At 36.3% G+C, this 24,214-nt stretch overlaps 1 protein-coding gene across 2 annotated transcripts in view; it reads right to left on the bottom strand.

Moving 5' to 3' along the window:
- AACS (acetoacetyl-CoA synthetase) overlaps positions 1 to 24,214 on the bottom strand; it is a 93,366-nt gene that overhangs the window by 29,329 nt on the left and 39,823 nt on the right. For both annotated transcript variants that reach the window (XM_074286252.1, XM_074286338.1), the window contains exons 8-13: positions 22,948 to 23,095; positions 19,475 to 19,555; positions 16,641 to 16,765; positions 7,886 to 7,950; positions 7,640 to 7,762; positions 2,607 to 2,720 (exon numbers count right to left, since the gene is read on the bottom strand). In XM_074286252.1, the coding sequence (XP_074142353.1) occupies positions 2,607 to 2,720; positions 7,640 to 7,762; positions 7,886 to 7,950; positions 16,641 to 16,765; positions 19,475 to 19,555; positions 22,948 to 23,095 (656 nt within the window). The remainder of the gene's footprint in view (positions 1 to 2,606; positions 2,721 to 7,639; positions 7,763 to 7,885; positions 7,951 to 16,640; positions 16,766 to 19,474; positions 19,556 to 22,947; positions 23,096 to 24,214) is intronic.

Here is a 24,214-nt window from a genome sequence, read left to right as displayed (position 1 = left end):
TATAGAGCCCTACTTGGCACTGAAGGGAATAATGCCATCGCCATATATTTAACTTCTCCAACTGCTTTCAAAGATGGCCTGCTTATCAAATTTAAAAATGACATGAAGCCAAGGGCAGCTGGCATACCGGATGACAGCACAGATCCTACAAGATCTTGTCAAGTTAGGCCCAAAAGTGCCCAAGATGAAATTTAACAGGAATAAATATAAAATTCTACACCTGAAATAATCAGATCACAAATTAAGAGTTAGCAAGGTCCTTTGGGGTCAATTAATCCAACTTGCACATTTTACATAGGAGAAAATTAGGATCCACAAGAGATGAAGTCACAGAGGTCACAGAGGGATAGGGTATCCAGTGTTTTTTCTCCTATCCCAGGCTGCCTACAATCCCACTCCAAAAATCAGTTTCACAAATATAGCAGGAGGAAAGCCTGATTAAACAAAGTTCCAGTGGGAAAAGGTATGATTATAAATTCAGTATGAGTCAACAACAGGATACATCAACCAAAAAAGATCATCCTAGCCTAAGCTGAATTTAAAAGATTAGCGTCCAAAAGAAGGGAAGCAATACTGCCACCATCCTCTGCTCTGATCAAGACACACCAATGTTGCTGGAAAATCACAGACAAGTGGGTATCTCTCCAAGATATATTCCCATCTACTTTATACGTATCTTTTATGTACCCAGTTATTTCTATGTAGTTCCCCCATCAGAATGTAAGTTCCTTAAGGACAAGAACCAATATTTTCTCCTTTCTTTGCACTTTTCACAGTCCTGACCCACAATAAACACTTAATAATGCTTGATGACTAGCTGGCAGGCATTTCTGATGGCTAAAGAGAGGTACTAAAACATCTAGCTGTTTTTCCTCAATGGTCAGTCATTAACAAATAGACTGAAAGTTTGAGTGCTTTTCCACCATACTTACCTTGCAATCAATTACTGAACAAGGACTCAAACAAGGAGAATCAGAAATAGTTCCAAAAAGCAGAATATGCATTAAACTACACTGGCAAAGGGATATCAAGAGGGAAAAAAATGCTTTGCAATTTGTAAAAGAGATCTACTCAGTTTTAAAGAGATTTAGATTTTCATTTTACAAAGAACAATGGAAGCACAAGACCAAAGACTACTGAGCACTTCTAGACAACTGTTCTGGCCCACTCATTTAAAAGGAAAAAAAAAAAAAAAGGCATTAGATAGTGGGTAAATAAAGTAAAAGTTCCGTTGCACTCAGCCCTGGTCAATACATACCTGGAATATTAATTCCAAGTAGACACAGAACATTTTAGAATAGATACTGATAAGCTTGAACTGTCCAAAGAAAGGCAATTCTTCTAAATCAGAAACTCTTTGGGGACATGTTTGTCCAAATGCGTAGTGATGATTCTGAACTCCAGAACACTTTTTTAATGCAATTTTGGGTTCATGCCTTGTAGAGAACAGCTGAAAAGCCTAGGAGTATCTAGCCTAGAGAAGAGAAGCCAAAGAGGCTCTGGGAAGCCAGGCTCTCTAATAAATACACAGGTGGTGAAATTGTGGCTTAGACCCACCCATTCTAAGAAACAAATGGAATTGTGCTCAAAAAATTACTAAACTACTGAAACTCTTGGACCAATTGATGTCACTGGGATGTATATTTTGAGGAAATCAAAAAAGAAAAATAAACAACCCATATAAATAAGAATTTTCATGCATAGTTTAAAAAGAAAGGCAAATAATTCTTTATCCACTGGGAAATAGCTGAACAAACCATGAGGAAAGTCATAATATTACACTCAAAGAAAGGGATGAAAATAAAGAATTCAGAGAAATAGGGGAACTGATGCAAAACTCAAGAAGGTGAAAATTACAAAATATATGATGACTACAATATCATAAATAAAATTCAGATTAAATGCAATGACCAGTCTTGAGTCTAATGATAACAATATGACAGAGACAGGCAGATTTGGTTGCTGTACTAGTCAGTTTTGCTTGACTATTTCCTTTTGTTATAAAATATGGAACATATATTGGAAAATTAATGTTGATTTTAAAAAACCATAAAGACATCAACAACAAAAATTTCAGAGACAACCTGGGGGGAATCTACTAGCTAGACATCTGGGAAAATGATCTTGGAATCAAAACAACCAGAATTCAAATCCAGTCTCAGATTTACTATCTGTGAGACTCTAGACAAGTCACTTAACCCTGTTTGCCTCTGTTTCCTAGCAGAATCATAGCAGCACCTACCCCTCAGGTTTGAAGGTATCAAATGAGATATTTGTTAAAGCTCTTACCTCCATGCCTTAATAAATGCTTGTTCTTTTTCCCTTTCCCCTTGCCCAGGTTTGATGGGCTGCCACAAGAAAGTGGGATCAAATTTGCTATGCCTACCCCTAAGGGCAGAACTAGGAACAAGCTTATTATGTGGAAAAACTTCCTAACAATTAATTGATTATTCTGCTTCAAAAGGTGAGGTCTCAAAGCAAAATCTGGGTACCAGGCAGAAAGAATTTTTCATCTAAGAAGGGTTGAACCAGATGATCTCTAAGGCACCCTTCTAACTCAAAAATTAAGGGATTCTATTTAAAGAGAGAAAGGACAAATAAGTTACCTTCCTCACTCCATGCTTCTACTGCCATGCCCAGATTGCGGGCTTGAATTTCTCCTTTATAAACTGGAATTGAAACATTTTGACCCATAAAACAGGAAATTATGTCAGTCCCACCTGCAATTAAAAAAAGAGGGAAGATTAACACTCAAAAAACTGAGGAAATATGTTGATTCTGTTTGAACTAGCATACAGAGGCCAAAGCCCCCCAAAATGACAAATACTGAATATTCGTTCTCCCAACAGAGGCCTAAATGCTGAAGATCACTGTGGCACTACATTTTCTTTTCAGAAATCGTAAAGGTGCTTAAAAGAGAGGAAATCATCATCTGAAAAGAAAGAGTCAGATCAGACTGGGAGGAGGGAAAGAGCTCAAACTTGAGATTTTCCTGCCTCCTTCTTATCCACTACTCCATCTCGGCTCACTAGGGCCAGACGACAAGAGTCCTGCCTCTGGCTGGGGAGTAGCTTCCAGTATGTGTGAGTATGAGTGTGTGTGTGTGAGTGTGTGAATGTGAGCTCAATAGAAGGGATAATGCTCTGAATTTCTGAGAATCTCCCTCTACTTGCTGAAGGGAATAAAGGAATCCTTGCCCTAAGGGAGTCCTCTCAGAGAATCTCTGGTGCTAAACATCCTTTCACTGCTCTAGAAAGCATGAGTGACAGGATAATTGTCACTGGAGCTGTCATGCTGAAGCCAGGAGCCGAGCATGGGATCCAGAAGAAAGGGGACCTCATAAAAGAAATCAACCATAAGTAAATTGATGTGGATCTTAGGATGACCTGGCTGACCAAGCCACTAAAGGTAGCTCAGCATTAAAGATATGTTGCCTTTGGACAGGGATAAAATTCAAAAATTAATTAATTACTATAGAATTATGAAGAGAAGGGGAAAGTAAAGAAAATGAGGCTTTTCTTGAAAATCTTTTCCAAATAACACTAACTCTCTTTTGAAGACCAAAAAATCCCATTTAAAACAAGTCTTTGAAAATTGCATTTCCTTTAACTCCAAAGCATATCTGTAAGAAATTATCTTGCCCTGACATTACACTAGGTGAGAATCATTCCATTTCCCCCCAGTTACTAACAGAAATGCTAATTTCATTAAAGTGTCTTTTATTGGTGAGTTTTTAAAATGTCAGTCTATCCGAAAGCTAAAGTGAATAAGATATTTTTGTTGCAAAAATAAAGAAAAAACCATAATAACAAGGAAAGCCATACTACACAAATAAAAAGACAGATTCAGAATGCTACAGCTGAAAAACATTTTAGATATCAACTATCCATCCATTCTATAAAGGAAGAAATTAAGCTCAAGAGAGTCTGGTCAAGTAACTTGTCCCAGAAGCCACCCAACTGGTTAATGGCTAGAAACATTATTCTCAAGCTCAAGCTGCTTTGGTCTTAGTCATGGCTAGGTCAGTCAAGACTCATGTGAAATACCTTCTCACAAATATCCAATAGCAAACCAAGGGTACTGCCTTAGCAAGTGAACCCTAACAACTCTCTCCCCAATCTAGATTCCTGCAATAAAATAACATCTTGACAGACCTCGCTGCCTCAGCTCTTGCTAGTTCAAGTCCCACACAATTACCTAAGCCACTTTCCTCAAATCCAGCTCTGGACACGTTACTACCCTGGTTGAGAAACTTCAAGGCCTCCCCAAGACTACTAGACTGAAAAATGAGCTCAAGTGTTGAGCCTTTCAATGAGACCTACTTATCCTTACTAGTTACACAGCCACACTAGTTAGACATGCCAGAATCCAGCCAAACAGATCTTCCAGCTGCTCTTGACTCACCACATTTATCTCCCACCTCCATACATCTATCCTGGGCCAGGAATGTGCTCCTTCCTTACATTCCACTCTTAAAATCCCTAGTTTCTTTTAAACTCGGACTAAATGCTAATTCCTCCCTAAGGCCTTTCTTATTATTCCTAGTAACTAGTGCTTCTTCCCCCAGTTTATTTTGTATAAATTCTATCTGTACTTGATGGAGTGTTCCAAAAGCTAACTCTTAAAACTGCAGAAACTTTTGAAACATTCTGGATAGATAAGCACTGTCTTCCCCAAATCAGTTCCTTGAAGTGCTATTTTTGTCTTTGTATCCCAAGAATCCAGCGTAGCACCTGGCTAAATTAGTTTGATGGGAAAACTCCAAATTAGGTGTACTGTGGGAAGGCAGGCAGGCTCATTAACTACTGGTGGAGCCATGAAATTGTTTAATTATTCTGATAAATAATTTGGGGTTGCATAAGAGACATGACTAACTTTTTAATACTATTTGATCCAGAAATCTCACTGCTGGGTCTATATCTCAAGGATATTACTGAAATCAAACATAAAGAAAAAATGAACAAAAACATTCCTGGCAATATTTATCTCTGACAGCAAAAAATAAGGGACAAAGAATGCAACCAAACAATTGGAAAATGGCTATACAAAATATGGTATATAAATGTAATGAAATATCTCAAATGAATCCATAGGATTTGGGTGTTCCCTCCAACAATACAGAATGCAACCTTTCCACATCTACCCACTTTCAAATGCTTTTAGTAAGCAATAAACAATGAGATCTTAAGTTAATTATGAAATGCTAAAAGTGTAGTCCATTGCTGAATACTGTTTCTGAAAGTCTACTTGTTCCCTAATACCTTCACCAAGAAAGCCCTCAATTTGTGCACAAAAGGACAAAAATGTTGTACCAAATAGGTGAATGGGCAGTCTGGGTCTGTGATTACTGACAGCCTGATGGTCACCTGCTTTCTCTATTCATTAAATTTGAGGGTTTTTTACATCTTTAGTATCTGCCCCTTAAGACACCCTGCAGCCCAGATCTCCTTTACATATACTCAGCCCAATCGAGGTATTCTTCCCATTTTTATCCTTGTTAGTGCTTTCCTACATTCTCTCTAATGACATATTGGAAAATTGTTCAAATGGATGGTTCATATCCTTTGTATTTCTCTTCTGCCTCTAATTCTCCTTCCACTTTCCATCAAATGCCCTCCAAATAACTTTTCCTAGTTGGCTATCTTGTCAAGTTCTCTTTTAACTGACTTCATTATCCATGCTTCTGTCTGCTTCATGAGATAACACTGCTGATAACTGTTCATCATCCTTCTTAAAGTTTCACAAACAACTTTATGCTCTAAGCTAGAGTAGGAGGTCTTTCCTGGCTCCCATTGGCTAGTGCCTTCCCCTCTGAGTTTCTTTCAATAACTGAACTATATATATCCTTATGTAATTACATGTTGTTGCTCCTATTATGATATAAGCTTTTCTTTATATCCCCAATGTTATTAGCACAGTATTTAGAACATAGAGATGCTTAAAATTTGTTTATTAACTGACTGGTAATTGTCCTTTTCAGCCATCTCTAACCATTTGGCAAATAAATCAAATGTTTGCTTGATTAAGACACTTTTTGGACTTTTTTTGGTCTCCTTATTGTGGTAATGAATTTATACTGACTAAACTTCTGAAAGAAATTTATTTATTCAATGTTAATGTCACAATGTAATCCATTTTTCATTTTTTTAATTTTCAATGATTTGTTTAAATACTACAGGGTTAAATCTTTCAAGTTTTTATTTTATCATTATTATTCTTTCTTAAAAAAAAAAAAAAACTAATTCTAACCTTAACTCTGATGAGTCAGCTGATTCAGTGGTAATTCCTCCCACCAAAACAAGCCTTCTGCAGTCATTATTTTTGGTGGTCACCAAAGCCAACACCTTCCAAACAAATAATCAGACCTTTATATGTTCTGTTTTTTTTTTTAGAGAATTTTTTAAAGAAAACATTCATGATAAAGAGGCATGAGACCTCTGCAATAGACAAATGTTCAGCTTTTTTCATTCATTTATTCCTCCTGACTCAGGAATATCCATGTATTTTTCCCCTCCTCACCTTTTTATACCTTTGCAATGGAATCAACAAGTATCAGAACATATGGTAATATAATTTGGAAAGATCTTAATTAAGTTTTTTTAATAATATTTTATTTTTCCCCAGTTACACATAAAGACAATTTTTAACATTCATAATTAAATTATTTATAGAATTTTTCTATCACTTCACCTTCCCCACCAGATACTGGTCAACAAGGTACAATTTTTATCATAGATGTCCTTTATAAATATCTATCATTAACTCTACAATATAAGATGACTAAATATATCATGAAATGATATTTACTGTTGCTTCTGGACATATAATAAGACCCCTGTACCAGCTCCTTTCTTTGTCTGTCCAAGGAGTAATGATGAGTCATCCTTCTGTTTAGCTACAAATTTCCTATCTTTTAATGTCTCATACAGAAAAAAGATCAACTGATATGATTCAGCTCCTTTATCAATGTATTCACTCAGTGGTCACTGGATAAGGAGCTCATTTTTAAAGTACCAACTGTCAAAGGAAAGTTTATTAGCACCATAAAAACTGGGATTCTTTACATCTTTACTGCACTATAAAGAAAGATACATAGAAGAATTCTGAGAAACATAGGAAATGATGCAGAGTGAAGAAAGAAAAGCCAAAAGAATATATTTGTATTTATTTATATGTATATATAGTGACTATAATGATGCAAGGAAAGCAAACATGAGGAAAAAAACTTTTGGTCAAAGAAAACATTTGCTGTTAGCATAATACTTCCAAAGCTAATGAAGCTTTCTATTAACTCTTTTCTCAGTGAATGGACTTTGTAAAGAGGTCTGTTTAGTTATCTGTTTGGAAGTAACTACTATATTGAAACCAAATATATCAATAATTTTTTTTTTAATGACAAGCATCACTACAAAGGCTAATGTGGAAATTTAGGTCAACCAAGGACACAGAGATGACAAGGAGAAATAGCCTAGAGTTAACAACAGAGATATTTTCAGCCTAAAACTAATCATTACAAAAACTTTTAGTTTCATTTTATGAGTATTTGAGAGAGAGATAAAAAGTAGAATCCAAGTATTTCCTTGATCATAACCTCCCACTTCTGCTATTTTTACCCCTCCCCCAGTACCATGAGCATTACCTGAGATAGATCCAAGGAGGACACTTTTCTTAATATATTTGTAAACATACTCATAGCTTTGGGCTTTTAAAGGGGATCCTGTAGACAGAATAGTGTGAAGAGTCTGAAGATTGTGGGTTTCCACTAAAATGAAGAACAATTAAAAGGTTACAGTTAACACCAATTTTTTTAAAAGAATCACTTGCATAGAGGAAATACACAATTAAATGTATTCCATTTCCTTGGTGATAATCTATGTCAATTTACCTGGTTTCAAGTTTCTCTCTTCAAGTACTGATAGCCACTTGGCTCCAGTTCCAAGAATTGTGATCCTAGGAGCAAGATAAGACAAAGATATGGAAAGAAAACAAAGAGAAAAAAAAAGTTTTCACCAGATTTGTACATTGCAATAAAACTTTCTAATATTGGTAATTTACTTTCAATTGAACTTTCCTAAACCACTTTTCTGGCTTGTAGCATTAACTTATAAAGTCTTTCCTCATCCTAAGAAACATGTTGTCATATTCTGACATTAAGGATCTGAACTTCTTTCAAATCTATAGCAATTAGTTTTATCCACAACCATTATCTGCCCTTAAATAGGCTTTAAGTACACATAAAAAGGCTATTTTAAAAGAAAAAATTATAAAACTGAACGTCCTTGAATACTAATATAAATATTTCCTCTTTTAGTGAATTGATGAGGATTGCATATCTACAGTTCCAGGATCCTGAGTACCTGGAGCAAGAGAGAAAAGGAGGGAACATCTACCTACATGTAATTACAAAGCTATTGTCACGAATTAAAACTGATAAAACAAAGCAACTTTCCCCAAAAAAAATGTTATACACAATTTTCATGGATAAAAAATCACTCGGGTCATTTTTACTTTTTTTCCTAAATGCTTGGAGCTCCTAACCTTCCAAAAGAAATCACATTCAGTGATTAATTCCAATGCTACTGATAAACATGTATTTTGCTGAAAGAACATTTTAAAATTACTCTAACAAAGAAGAAAAGTAAATGAATAACTTCACCTTTTTCTAATATCTTACCCATATCAAAGGAATATGAACATGGGGATCACTTTTGTTTTTCTATCACATAAATAATAACTCTGATGTGTGTAAAAGAAATCAATTACAGTCCACTCTTCATTATTTACACCAGTTTTGAAAGTAGTGGAACAAATAAAAGCATACATGTAGAAGTTCTTTCCCAATGCAACCAAGAATAAATGCTATAGGCCAGCATGGCTCTGCTAGTCCTAATGCAACTTCCCTGATCTGATACTCTAAGCTGAGACTCAGGTTTTTTCTCCCTGTCCTGTAAACTCTCAAATCTATCTTTCCTTTCAATTACAATTATTATCTTTTCCTCTTCTTTGCAAAGCAAGTAACAGAAATGTGTCTACAGAATTTTTTTTAAATTTTATTTCATTTTATTGAGAGGAAGCATGGTCTAGTATATAGAAAGCTAGTCTCAGAGTCAAGAAGATCTGTTTAAGTACAGCTTATGTCACAAATGGCTATGTTTCCTTGGGTAAATCAATTATTTTTTAAGTAGCCTAGACAACTTTCTAAGACTGTAGTTGTCAACCTTTGTTTATTTAGGTGACTTTTTTTTTTGGGGGGGGGGAGATACATTTCTGAGTTCCAAACTATTTCCCTTCCTCCTCATCCCACCCCACCCCATGATTTGACACATATCTTTGAAGTTTATTTAAATATTTATAATACTGAGAACAACTTGATCATCCACAGTTATGCTTTGAACAATACTGACTAGTGTATATAATATTCTCTTGAATCTATTCATTTCATTCTTCATTATTTCATGCAAGTCTTCCCATGTTTTTCTAAAACCAACCTGTTCATCCTTTCTTATATCACAGTAATATTTTATCATATAATTACATACTACAATTTGTTTAGCCATTTCCTAATTGATAGGCATCTCCCAAATTTCTAGTTCTTTGCTACCACAAACAGAGCTGCTACTTTTTAGAACATATAGGTTCTTTTTTTCCCCTGATCACCGTGGGATGGTTTTGTTAGGTTAAAAGATATATAACATAAACAGTTTTGTAATTTTTTGAGTATAATTTCTCTCCCAAATGATTATATCAGTTCACAATTCCACTAACGGTGTGTTAATGACCCAAGTTTTCAACAATCCCTTCAATACCTGTCATTTTCTCTATCATTTTAGCCAACTAACAGGTATGAGATATCTCAGAGTTGTTTTAATTTCTATTTCTCTAACAATGTTTTAGAGCATTTTTATATGACTATACAGAGCTTTGATTTCTTTTTTTGAAAATTATTCATATTCTTTGAACATTTATCAATTAAGGAATAACTCATATTCTTGCAAATAAAAAATTTCCCCCAATTTTCTGCTTTCTTTCTAATCTTGATTACACTGGTATTATTTGTATAAAACCTTTTTAATTTATTCAATCAAAATTATCACAAAATATTCTTTATCTTTTATTTATTCATGATCTCTCTTATCCATAAGTATGATAGTTAATATGTTCCATGTTCTTCTAATTTACTTATGATATCTCCCTGTCTAGGTATGTATGCCTTTGCCCCTTATCTTGGTAAATGATGTAAAATACTAATTTATATCCAGTTTCTACCAGATTACTTTCCAGTTTTTGCAGTAATTTTTTGGCAAATAATGAATGCTTATCCCAAAAGTTTAAATCTTTTACATTAATCAAACACAAGATTACTATTATAATATTCTACTGATTGTATAAGTACTCTGTTCCATCTATTTCTTAGCCATAACAGATAGTTTTAATAATTACTACCTTACAATATAGTTTAAGATCTGATACTACTAAATCTCCTTCCCTTATACTTGTTCATTAACTTATTTGTCATTCTTGACTCTTTATCCTTCCAAGTGAATTGTTTTGTTGTTGTTGTTGGTTTGGTTGGTTGGTTTTTTTGCTGAGACAATTGGGGTTAAGTGACTTGCCCAAGACCACACAGCTAGGAAGTGTTAAGTGTCTGAAGCCAGATTTGAACTCGGGTCCTCCTGACTTCAGGGCTGGTGCTCTATCCACGTACCACCTAGCTTCCCTTGTTATTATTTTTTAGCTTAATAAAATAGTTTTTTGGTAATTTAATTGGGAGGGCACTGATTAGCTTAGATATAATTGTCATTTTTATTATATTGACTCTGCCCACGCATAAACAAATACTATTTCCCCAATTATTTAAATCTGACTTTATTTGTATAAAAAGTGTTGTATAATAATATTCTTTGGTTTATTTTGGCAAGTATACTCCCAGGTATTTTATGTTGTCTATGATTATTTTAAATGGGGTATTTCTATCTCTTCTTGCAAGATTTTGTTGGTGATATTTAGAAATGCTGATAATTTATGTGAGTTTAGTTAAAACCCTGCTACTTTGCTAAAGCTATTAATTATTTCAATTAGCTTTTTGTTTGAATCTCTAGGATTCTGCAAATATCATTATGTTATCTCCAAAAAGAGAGTTTTTATTACTCCATTGCTTCGATTTCTTTTTCTTCTCTTACAGCTACTGTTAGCATTTCTAATATAATACTAAATAATGGTAGTGATAATGAACACCTTTGTTTCACCTTTGATCTTATTGAGAAGACTTCTAATATATCCCCATTACAAATAATGTAATTTTTTTTTTTACATTGCTTGCTGAAGGTGGAGGCTTCTTATCATTTTAAGGAAAAGTTCATTTGTCCACAGAAAATGGGGCAGAAAATATTTTAAGCTTTTAGTTACTGTAAAACATAGCATAATTTTGAAGTTGTCTACAGAATTAAAACTAAGTCCCAGTGGATTGTTACGTTCCACCCATGAAAAGTAAACATTCTGAAATACTTCATGTCTTTTCACTTCTATTAATATGTTCCACAGACTCAATTTAATTTGAGTAGGATTGAGCTGATGTTTAGCAGGACAAGCTTTTGTTAGGATAAGAAGGTAATAGATTTGAAAGAAGTCAGTGTAGAGTTGAGCCAGTTCACTATGAGGAATCAAGAAAAGAGAAGGATAACAGTATAGCCCAGAAAGGATTGATGACCTAGGAAAGAATTGAGGGAGGGAGAGATTGGAGGTCCACTTTGAAGACAAAGAATAGAGGTTTAGAGCTGCAAAATAGAGAAGAGTTTTGACAATAGATTGGAATGTTAGGGATAGAAGTGGGACATTTATGGGTGATGGCAAGATTCTGAGTATGACTTTCTCTAGGTCAGTGGCAAACTTTTTAAATAGGGGCCAGTTCACTGTTCCTCAGACTGTTGGAGGGCCAGACTATAGTAAAAACAAAAGCTCACACTCTGTCTCCGCCCCTCAGCCCATTTGCCATAACCTGGCGGGCCAATAAACATCCTCAGCGGCTGCATCTGGCCCCCGGGCCGTAGTTTGAGAACCCCTGCTCTAAGTGCAGCTGAGATGAGGACCAGATCATTGGACATGAGTAAACTCAACAACTGGGAGATTAAAATCTTTGAGGAACATCAAAATATAAACTGAAGTCCCTCATATGAAGGCAACAATTGAGAACAGAGAGAATGTAAGTCAGGTACTGAACTCACTGAGAAAAGAACATCCAGAAGGATACTGAAGATCAGTAGACAACAGCCACTAGAGTTTTGGTTGGGTAGTAGAGATAGAATGAATGAACTCAAAGATTACCGAGGAATGATGCTAGAGAGAGAACTTGGAATCAGCCATGGGGAGCAGAAAGTATTCTAACTTCCACCCTTATTACAACTGTTAGGGGTGAAAAGGGTGGGAAGAGGTAGGGCATGAATGGAAGTGCAGCTAGCATTGGAAAAGGCCACCAGAGAGACTCAGGAGGAAGCCAGGTTTCAGTGTGAGCTAGAAAATGGAAGGAATAGAAAAGGAAAAATGAAATCAAAGTTGCTACTTGTGTTCCAGAGGATACAATGTAAGGTATGGGTAGCTTTAGAGTGGGACATTTGGCAGGGGTGTTAAGGAGAGAAAAATAAGGGAACAAACAATGGAAGAAAGAGAAGAGACTTGAATAATGACAGCTGAAGATTCAGAATCAACCAAATGTGAAAGATGTGACCAGATAGGAGTTTGTTAATTATTGAAGGGTAGCTCAGGTGGGTTATCACAAGGGTGTGGTGGAATCAACTCTAACTGGTTTGCTAAGCCATTATTAAATGTTCAGTGTAAGCAATTATGTCTCAGAAATTGCTACAATTCAGAGCAATGCATTTTTTATATTGTCTAGATTTAAGAACAGCTCTAAGTTAATAATGCAGATTAAATTTAAATGTGTGTTGCATACAATTTTTTTACACAGAACCTAATTATTAAACATTTAGCAGTTCACTCCTGTATCGTTCTATATGCACTGCCTGAGCACAACTGCAGCAGAAGATACGGGGAAGAAAGTCATCATCAAAGTGGAGGTCTAGTGACTGAAGGCTAACAGCAATAACAGTAATGAACATATACTGCAGGATTGAAGACTGGCTTTCTATCCATTATCTCATCTGAGGCTCACAAAACTACAGGTTATCAACATCTCTCAGATTTTGGCCTGGTAGTACGCTCTCAGGGCTTTAAGCAGCACAGACGCACAGCAAGGGGAGCCTCCTTCCCTGGGGGCAGGCTAGGCCAGGTCAATAGACATGCAGGAGAAGCCTGATGGAACAGCATCTATGTGAGCCAGCTGACATGGAGTTTCTTTCCTACTCCCTGGAAGGCAGGAGACCAGCCACAGAATGGCATGAAGTTCCCCTTTTACCAAATTAGGAAGAGGTCAAGTGAGAAGACTGGCACAGAATGGAACAGTATTTGTGTTTATTACACAGCACTTTCAACAGGGACTTGAAAGGTGTTACTAAAATAGTCACCCAGCCAGCACCACAAACTAAAAATGTCTTCAAAAGCCCTGCCCAGGACAGATGGTTCAACCTCTCTGGAAAGTATATGAATTCTTTCAAGCCACAAAGCCCTCAGCAAATCACTGCTTTAACATAGTAATCACATTCTAGTAAATTACTGAAGTAATCATTTACAAAGTGATCCCCTGAGTAACTTCCAAAATGATTAACTTTCACTAAAAGAATAGCTGATTCAACCTACAGGATCTTACCATCTCTTACTACAGCATTATGATAATACCCAGTCACAGATAAGCAAATGTAAACAACTAATACAACTCAGTGCCAATCCAATTACTAGCAAAACCCAGCAGTAACCCAAGTTCTGTCCCTAAAAGAAACCATTCATCCAAACTGTCCCACATCCATTTGACAAGGTGTTCTAGATATCTCCCTGTAATGTTCTTCTCTAAATTGTAATCATCTCTGGGTGCAGGTTTCTTAAGGAGCTTCTGCAGGCAGCCTTAGTTTCAGTTCAGTTCAATAATCACCTCAAATGCAGCCAGGAGTTAAGTCCCAAACCTTTATTTTCTCTTTCCTTCACTTGGGCTTGGCTAGTTTTCTGGCGGCCTTCCAGATCTTGGTTTCAGTGTTCTCCACAGGACAGCCTGCCACCACTTCTCTGTCTTCCTCAGTTCTGCCCAACTGAATCCTGGCTTCTCAATTTCTCAGAGTTCCCTTTGTCCCTGAGAGCTTCTTGCTTATATGCTGCACGCTGAGTATACTCTAATTATTACATCACTCGGAAACCATTATTTATTGTACGATTGAATCAATGTTAAATTAGATTTAACCACTGTCTCCTCAATTCCACTCAGTACCTTATTTCAAGTTCTGGCCCATAACATCTCCTTGTAGGGTCAGATCAATCATACTGAACCATGCTAAATTAGAGAACTACTGTCTCTTATCAATTCCACTGTCTTAGTACCTTGTAGGAATATAACATCTCCCCAATAAAGAAAACAAAATAATAGCTTTAAAAAATAAATTAAAGAATTCTTGTTAATTTCTTCAAAATTCCTTATTCTTGGTATGCTAAACTTAAAATCTTCAGTGATCAACAAGGTTTAATATTTAAATTTATCTATCTTAGTTAAAACCATCATAGATATTTCAAGGGCTCTGTTTTAAACTCCACAAGTTCTGAACAATCATTAATCTTAAGACGAAACAACAGTTTTAGTGACTTCATTTAATTCAGCATTAGTGCTTCTTTTAGAAAGAGGGAGACAAAGCTAAAATGGAGAACCTGTGGCTTCTCCTCTGCTTCAAATTGTCAGTTACTGCTGCAATGGTCATCCTAATTCACTTCACTTCCTTCAATTAGTCCCTCTTTTTCACTATGTAGCCATGCATAAATTTAAATAAGCCATTAATAGCACACATAAACATAAACATAACCATTTAAATAGATGAGTGCAAAGATGAGTTTCCCTTAAGGCCTTATCTTCTGCTTTGTTACTAACATGTCCTGAGAAGAAACATTTCTCTCTAAACATACCAATATAACTTTTCTATCTGTAGGCTGCTTTCAAAGGCTGCCCTACATATAAAAAGAGATCTTCCTTCAATCCAAGTTCCGAGGAATTTTATTAACCTTTCTGTGGATACAGCCTCATTAGAAAATACCCTAACAAAATGAGCTTAATGTCAAGATTTAAATATTACAAAAACCAGGCAAAACTATATTTAAAAGATGAATGAACAAAAGCTTAAAAACATTCATTTTTCTGCCTATTTTCTACCATAAACAGTACAAAACTAAAGAGTAATTATATTTATGTCTGGGGTTTATTCCTAGTTTCATGAATGTACCCAGACTCTTTATAAAAAATCATCCTTGACCAAAAAGAAATAAAGAATCTTTGCTAAAATGTATTAACCCAAATAAAATCCTAAAGACTTTTGGGTAATTTACCTAGCAAAGAAGATCCTCATGAAAAGGATCTTTTGACATTTCCTAATGACACCCTAAAAGGAAACAGAAAGGTAAAAATGAGACCATTCATTTTTCCCCCACCTTGCTTCCTAGAAAATAAATGCACCTTCCTATAATCCATGCACCAAAGAAATGGTCAACATATTCATTTATACGGTTTGTGTCTGTTTCCTAAAATCTTAACATTTTACTATTGAATCTAGGAAGAAAAATCAGACCCTCTAATGTGGGATTACCAGATGGATACTTACTGCAGAGAAACCTAAGACAATTTCTTGGACTGTCTCAAAGAATAAATAGTGTTTCTTGAACAAAAAAAGCTAAAAAATAAACTGAATTAGAGCCAATAATTGAACCAACTCAAGATTCTGCTTCTGATGAGAACCAGTAAGTTCCAAGGACAAGTAGGATTGTCCTTAATAATCCTTGGTTCCAAGTGCTTAATAAATGACTGTTGATTAATCAGTCTCCCATCGTGGTCCAAACAGCCCTAACTGCTCTACTTTAATCATGCATTTCAACTCTGTTCCATTAAGTATCCATCAATACACATCTCATCTCACTGCAATGGGTCCTCCCAAACCCCTTCCATACCCTCTCATTGGCTATAATCTTGCCTATTTTCCCCCTAAAATCTGCAGAGGACTTGCTCAGCCCATTTTGGTCCTTTTACTTGATTTGTCCTTCTGTACAAAAGAAAATTCCTATTCACTTTCTGGTCTCCATTTGCTACTGTGGAGCTCTAAGAAAAATCATCTAAGAATATATTCATCCTGTTTAGATCCTTCATGACTTTTCAGACTTCAGTCATTTCCTTCATACTCCTTTCTCTGAACCTTAATCTTCACAAACCAAAGAGGGCTTTCATCATTTTGGCCTGTTCTCATGCTGCTAGCCCCAGAAATCTTCCATTCCCCTTGATCATTTATGCTGTCCTGCCTTGAACCACAATTGCATATAATATTCCAAGAAAAAGCCATCCCAATTTTGTACAAGGGCAGGAGAGTATTTTCAGTTTTATTCCAAATGCCCTTCCCAGTAAAATGCTGAATTTAGCTGCCTAAAGGAATATATTGAGAAAAGCTGTTATTACTTTCTAAGTCCTTTTCATCAGTGAAAACCAACAGATGTTTAGCATCTTATTTACCTACCCTAGTCTGTCCACCAAATCCCAGAGCACATTAGCTGTTGGGACCAAGGGAGAACCATCGTACAAGACCACGGAAGCTCCTGTTGCAAGCACAGACACCAGCCAATTCCACATCATCCAGCCAGTCTAGAAGAGACAAAAGGACCAATGTTTATACTGAGAGATCTCTCCATTCACGCAGTTTCTTATGTACTTGGACCACAGCCATCTATGATGGGTCAAGAAGGCTTACTCCCTCCCACAATTAGACATTTTATACATTCAGTGCAACATGAAAGAATGTATAGGGCACATGAACATGGCTAACTCAAAGGAATTTTAAAAGGCAACAGGGCAAGAGTCAGACAGGCAGGGAAAAGAAGAGATCGAGAATATGGTTATTCTCCACACATAAAAGGAACACTGGAAGACCGACTTCAAGCATTATAGTTCACTTAGCAGTAAACAAAGAACCAGAGACCCATTCTCCTCCTCATGTAGTTCTAGGAATCCTCCAAATGAGGAAATGAAATGCTGTACTCTCATAAATCCTCAGTTAAGGACAAAATTATAAAGTGCTAACATGGAAGATCAGTACCTACTAAATAAAGAGTCTCTCCCTAATGTAGTCTGACCTAAAAGAATAAAGGAAAAGAAGGTGTGAAGAAATACAAGCTGTATATCAACTAAACTGTTGCCTAGGGAATGCACTATATGGGTGAACACCACAAAAATCATAAAACCACAAATCACCAGAGCATTCTACACAGCAGAACACCTTAATTCTTCCATCTTTGGCAATAACCAACAATGACATAACCCAGTTTCTCAAAAAAGGCCAATTTAAACTTCCTTATTAAATATTACAGAAAGGACAATATGAAATTGGGTTTAGCTGGCAACTCTCATTTAAATGTTGCTAATTTTTAAAAAGACCATGAAACTTGTTTTGTTAATAAAAAAAAAAAAAACTAATAAGAAGCCCTCCTTCCAGCTTGATAATATTACAACAAAGAGAAGAGAATGTGTGGGAGTCCTAAATAGCAGCAATATCCTTCTATTCACAGCCAATAAGACTGCAAAAGGACAAGGAAGTGGTGTCGTTGGCCTGGTACAGCTGATTTTTGGCACATAGATGACGCCACTTAATAAGGATAACACTATAATGCTGCAGACAATCATCATCCCTTACAGGTGTATAACTCTTTATAGTTTAAGGCACTTCAGAATGCATTATCTCATTTGCTAAATAGGTTATGATGGAAATAGTCTGCATAAAGATGAAACTATTCCAAACCATAAGAGGCTCAGTTTAAATCTGCCATCTGAACAAACAGCCCAGATCCACAAGCATTTCTATCAGCTGATGAAAGACTCTATTGTTTTAAGTCATCAAGCTCCAAATAGGATAGATGAGTTGTCTCCTCCCTTTAGTGGATGGATGCTTTTTAAAATTCAAAACCTCAGGTCCATAAAATGTTGATTTATTGAACTTAGGAAAGAATACCAAGTAAGAAATTTGAACGAATAATAGCAATTCGATGCTTACTATAATCCTGGTTCCAAGGGACAGGTGCTAGATGTCAGTGCTCCTCAAAGATACAGAAATTCCTTGAGCCAATTTGTTTGAGCAACACATGCTAGTCAAATGGATATATGCTATTCTCTCCCCTTTCCTACCTTTCTAGCAGTATACAACGCAGCCCTAATCTGAGAAAGGACTAACCCTTTCCCCCCCATCCCCATTCCCCAGGGTAAACCTTCAGCCCAATGACAGACAGAAGGGAGGGGCATACCGTACAATATGGGATTTCAAATAAATCATTAGAATTTTGTTACCTTTTCCCTGCCAGAAGCAACATAGTATAGTAGAAAAAATATTGGACTAAAATGCCACTGTGCCCTAAACTAGCTTCCTATTATAGGAAGGTATTCCTATACCCTAAGAGGTATAATTTTGTAACACATTTTCCTATTTATAAACAAAGCAACTGGACAAAATGCCTTCTAGAGTCTCTTCTAATTCATTAAATAAAGAATTAAGAACCACTAAGTATGGCACCATGGTAGCATCTGTGGATACAGAATTGATACAGTTTTCCCTCAAAAGCCTTATATTCTGCTAGAAGATTTTAGGTCTCTAAATTTCTGAACCTGTTCATATTTTCAGCTTGTATTACTCTTCAGAGAAAAAAGTTCCTTGTGATTACTACTACCCTATAAATAAAGTAACATTCTTTTATTTGTTTTTAAACTTACCTCTTTTGGGCTTCACAAAGGCAAGCCAGGAGTAGTTCTAATGTCTGGAATTCAGTGGGGGAAAAAAACCATTTGCTCTATACATTCATCTCTATCAATTAAAAATCTCAAACAAACTCCCATCAGTCCTGATCTTTCCAGACTAGAGACCTAACCTTTACTGGATGTTCCCACGGCAGCTTTTCTATCTCATTGCTCACAGGTAAACCATCCTTTCTCAGACTCCCATACCACATAGAGAAAGGTTTGTATAGACTGAAGTCATAGTGGGCAGCAAGAACAGGGTGGTATTTAGTCAAGTCAAGGAGAAGACACACAAGCAAAAATAACAAGCAAGTGTTGAGATTCAGGAAAAGAATCCTCCTCATAGACCAATGATCCAAAATGGTCTGTTTGGTTTTTTTTTTAATACTACTTCAGGGATTCTATGAATGTACATAGTTGTGGAGGAAAGGTATAAGCAAGGGAAAACATGCTAAATTACTGAAGGTGTTTCACAGTCAGAGATGAAGGGAAAAGAAAAAGGAGGAGAAAAGAGTTTTATTTAAATACACACAACCCTTTCTAAGCATCTGAAACAAAAAGCAAAATACTTACTGTGGTATAGTACATAATGATGTCACTGCTAGTTGTGTCTCCATGAAGAATGTGTTCCTTGAGATGCTGGATTAGGGTACCCTAAAGAAACAGGGAACAAAAGCACATTCAATGGAGCTATTTTCTTTTTAAGACAAGACCTCTTAGTACAAAATATACAGGTAACTCAGGCACATTGCTCAAGGAAAAATAAAAAAATACACATGTTTTCCCTCACTCCAAGAAACTTGATTTCTGAGTCCTTGTGAAGTGATGAGGAATTTTATTGTCATCCTGCTGCCACTGATACCTAGGAAATGCTAATGAATCGGACAGAAAAATGTCAAGGGGCTTTAAAACTCTCCATGTTTTCTGGTGCTGGATGGACTAAAGGGTCTTGTGTGGAACCTGCCATGAAAATAAAAATGATAGAAAAGAGTCTACAATAAAGATGAGGCCCCCAATGTTAACAGCATATGCTTTTGGAAACAAATGCAGAGTAAAACTCTGTACAAATCATCGTTCCCTTTCCAACTGAGAGAGACTGGCCTGGACTTGATAATATTATCAGTGTGACAAATAGCAGAACACTGCCACCTACTAGTCATCTGTATACTTAGCAGACTGGAAGTTAAAACTTAGGACTCAGCCAAGGGCCTAACACGAATAATCTGAAGCCAGGTCACTTCTGCTGAATTCTAACTTCTATGAAATGTCATGATTTGGGAGTGAGGGGGGAGGAGAGATAGGAAGAGCAATAGATGGTTCATGCTTCTTATACGTTACAGCTATTTGTGAGTAGGGATTGTTTCACTCTGAATTTGTATCCCCAATACCCAGCACAGTGGCTGGCATGTAGCAAACGCTTTATAGATGTTTAGTGATTGAGACAAACAGAACAGATTCTAAAGAACAAAAGGGAACTGCTCTTCTACCAATAACATCTATTCTCTGGCTCAGAGTTTTTATCAAACTAGATAATCAGAGCTTGGGAAGAATGAAATAAAAACAGGGAGAAGTACATTGACAGGAAGGACGGGCCTCCATGGGCCTCCCTGGGCCTCCCGAGCTCTCTGTTCTTAGATCCAAGTCCATGTCTGATGCCTCCAAGGATTTAAGTTGACCATGAAGCAAAAGGGCCTTATCTAAGGCAGCTTCATCCCCTGAGAAGAAAGATGGGGACAGTGACCACCTGTTTGATTATCTAAAAACAAGGAAAAGGAGGACTATTGGTAATCAGAGCAGGCCAAGAAGATCTCTGATTTTCACAACAGCCTAGGAGACAGGAACTACAGGGGTATTATTTCCCCTTTCTTTTCCAAGGAGGAAAACAAGGTTCCATGGAGTTTACTGCATGGCTAACAGTCACTAGGCCAGTAGCAAGGATCTAAGGCCCTGCTCTCTGCTGAAGCTAATGAGCTATGCTCCTTCCACCACACCACATGGCCTCTCCTAGAAGCAACAGAGAGGGCAGGAAGTAGACTGCCCAAGTCATTGAACCTCAGTCAATATAGTCTGCAGAAACACAGTGGAGCCTTTCTCCCTCATTTTCATTACAATCCTTTTACGGTTCACCAAAGATCTCAGGAACCTCACCAGCAAAGAAGGAAGAGATAGGGAGGGGGCAAAAGAATAAACAGAAATATTTCTTTTGAATAGTAACAAAACAAAAAAATCATTGACCAGTGAACAACTGTTATCTGACTAATATAATCTAATACCGATATGAGGAATTACTAAGAGGAAAATAAATTATCAAATGCACAAAAAAATACCTACATTCCCTCTATATATTCTTATTAAAAACATTCAAATAATTTTTTGAATCTCTGCTGAATGATCCTTCCATTCAAAGTTATAGTTACTCTATAGATCTAGTTTCCTTTAAAACAGAGAAGGAACCGAGAAAAATGATTTGTTTATTTCCTCCCTTTCTTCTCTTCCCCTATTCTCCTGGACTTGAAAGAAAAAATATTTAAAAGAGATAGCAAAGACCAAGGATAAGTGCTCCCCTCAAAGAGAGAAGATTATAATTTGGAGAAAAGTAGAAATGACAGAAAATTAGAGGAACACAATACTCACAAACTTTTAAAGAAATTTAACTTTTGTAAAACGAATCTGACTTTAAAGCATTACTTAAGTGAATTTCCTGGTATAACATATGCTAAATAAACAATCATCCTAAACTTCTCTCCTCTATAATTATGTATTTTCTTATGTTATTTTGCTTGAAATAGGACACATGTAAACTCACATCATTACAAAATGATGAATTCATTTAATAAAGAAATTTAATAAAGACAATAGGCTGATAACCACGACATTTTGTTTCTCCCATGGATATTCCTCTATTTTAAGCTTAGTATTTCAAATAAAAGCTTTAAGATATTTCTCTCTGTATTCAAATGCCTTTCTTGCAGTGAAGTAAGCACAAGAACACTGGCAGAGGTTCAGATTAAATTTCAAACAGGACAGACAAAACAGATTTCTAAGATCTTTCAAGAGGAATAGAATGCAAAGGGAGACTTCAGTAACCATACTACATAATAAATCAGAGGAATTTTAAGCTGTCTGACCAATGGAGTTTACTTCTGCTGATGTTTTTCCATTTAGTTTAAATGATTACACTTAAGAAAGGATCAGTTATACATCCTTTGCCAGAAATCTGAAAGTTTGTATTTTAAAAAATTGATTTTTTTTGCTCAAAACATGCTAGACTTATTAAATTTAATCTCAAACTAAGTTATATGTGATATGATTTTATATTCCTAAACTAATAAAGTGACTTTAGAACTATGGATAATGCTAAAGTGTGATGTCTTTATTTCCACTTGCTTCCAAATTTTCTTTATTTCATATCTGACTGATAAATTCTGGGGAATGCAGAAGCAACACTGTACAATAGTAAAAGAAAGGCAGGCCTTGGAATCCAGGTGATTTCAGCTGGACTCCTACCTCTGACATCATTAGCTGTATAACCACAGGCAAGTTACTGACTCGCAGGGACTCTTGGGCTCCTCATCTGTAGGAAGACAATAATGACAATCACCTTGACCTTAAGGACCAAATGAGTTTGTATCTGTAAACCACTTTGTAAACTGTGAGGCACTAAATAAATAAAACCTGGCAAATGTTTTCTTTCCCTATTTCTTCAGGAGAGTAATGTTTCAAGGGAAAACAGTAAAGAATAATCAACTTTACACTAGGGTAGAAGTACAAGCATTGTACAGGCAGTAGATTCCAATTGAGTTTTGGTAGCAGTTATTTGCATTTCTAAAAAACCACTTGGGTTTCCACCAATATTATTTCTCCTGATGCCAACAATGCCCACCACTCAGGAAGGCTTTGACATTGGCAGCTGCTGCCAAATTAGAAAAGCCCCACAAACTGTCATCCTCCATTTCTTCACTCATAAAATGAGGATTATCAGTACTTCTCTAAAGCAACACACATTGTGACAAACACCTCATCTGAGTCATGGAAAGATGACCTACCCCAGCGGAATGCACCATGCACTTTGGAGCACCAGTGGTACCCGAGGAAAACATAATGAAGAGGGGATGGTTGAAAGGCAGCTGCTCAAACTCCAGTTGGGGGGCCTGGTCTCCTTTCCCAGCTCCAAGGAAGTCATCTAGAAATATGCTGTAGACAGATATAGAAAACATTACAGATCATTCAGGATTTTCTGAACTGTGGCACATAATCCTAGGGGCCATCTGAGAAATGTTCTTCACTCACAATGGAACCCTAATCTTCCCAGAAGATAATGACATTGGATGCTGTAAACTGAGAAAGTACATAGTTAAACTTATCACTGATTTCATCCAAATAAAGAAAAGTTCATTTAAACGAATAACAATTTTTTCATTCTGTAGCAGTTCAAAAGAAATGTGGTTGATATTGCTTTACCAGTCACAAAGCAAATGTACAAGGCCACGGTTCTTCAGCTAAGTTTATTCTAATTCAGCAGAACAGATACTCTACCATAATCCTTCCCTGTCTAAGGTTTTCAAGACCTACCATAAGCCAAACTACCCATTGCCTGGTGGCCAACTGGCTGATTAAAAGCCTTCTTACACTTAGACTAAGTAAGCTGCTGGGCTTGCCCCTGAAAACCTTCTGGTGCAAGGGAAGAAAGACCCGGAGCTCTACTTAGCTAACATAAAGCTCTGAAGTTGGATCTTAGGAGATATTAGAGAATTTTAGAAACGCTTTATTTAATAAACTCAGCAAATAAAAATCATTTGTAATTATCACATTCATTGTTTTATGCTATCGCTGTTAAAATGGCTCTTTAAATAAATGTGGCGACTTTCATTCTTAAAGAGGTTAATTTCCCCTGTTTTCGTTAATTATCTGATTTGGACAGCTTGGTAATGCAGTGCATAGAGTGAAGGGACTAGAAACAGGAAGATCTGTGTTCAAATGCAAACCCCAGACACTTATTAGCTGTATGACCCTGGACAAGTCATTTAACTTGTTTTATTTCAATTTCCCCATCTATAACATAGAGTAATAACAGCACTTACTTCCCAAGATTGTTGTAAAGATTAAACAAGATGATAACTGTAAAGAGTTTAGCATGGTGCTAGATACCTAATTAGCACTAGACATTCTTATTTGCAAACTCCTCCTCTCTAAAACATAGGGCAAAGACACTCTAAAAGATCAAAATTGTTGCATATGCCATGAGTAGGAGAGTAAGAGAACTTTCTGTAGCACTAAACACTTGCCAGGGATTACCCCAGCCAACATGTATCA

This window comes from Sminthopsis crassicaudata, chromosome 1 (genome assembly GCF_048593235.1).
Source record: "Sminthopsis crassicaudata isolate SCR6 chromosome 1, ASM4859323v1, whole genome shotgun sequence".
NCBI lineage: Eukaryota > Metazoa > Chordata > Mammalia > Dasyuromorphia > Dasyuridae > Sminthopsis > Sminthopsis crassicaudata.
Note: the sequence above shows the minus strand (reverse complement) of the source record. Positions and strands in the feature narration are given on the sequence as shown.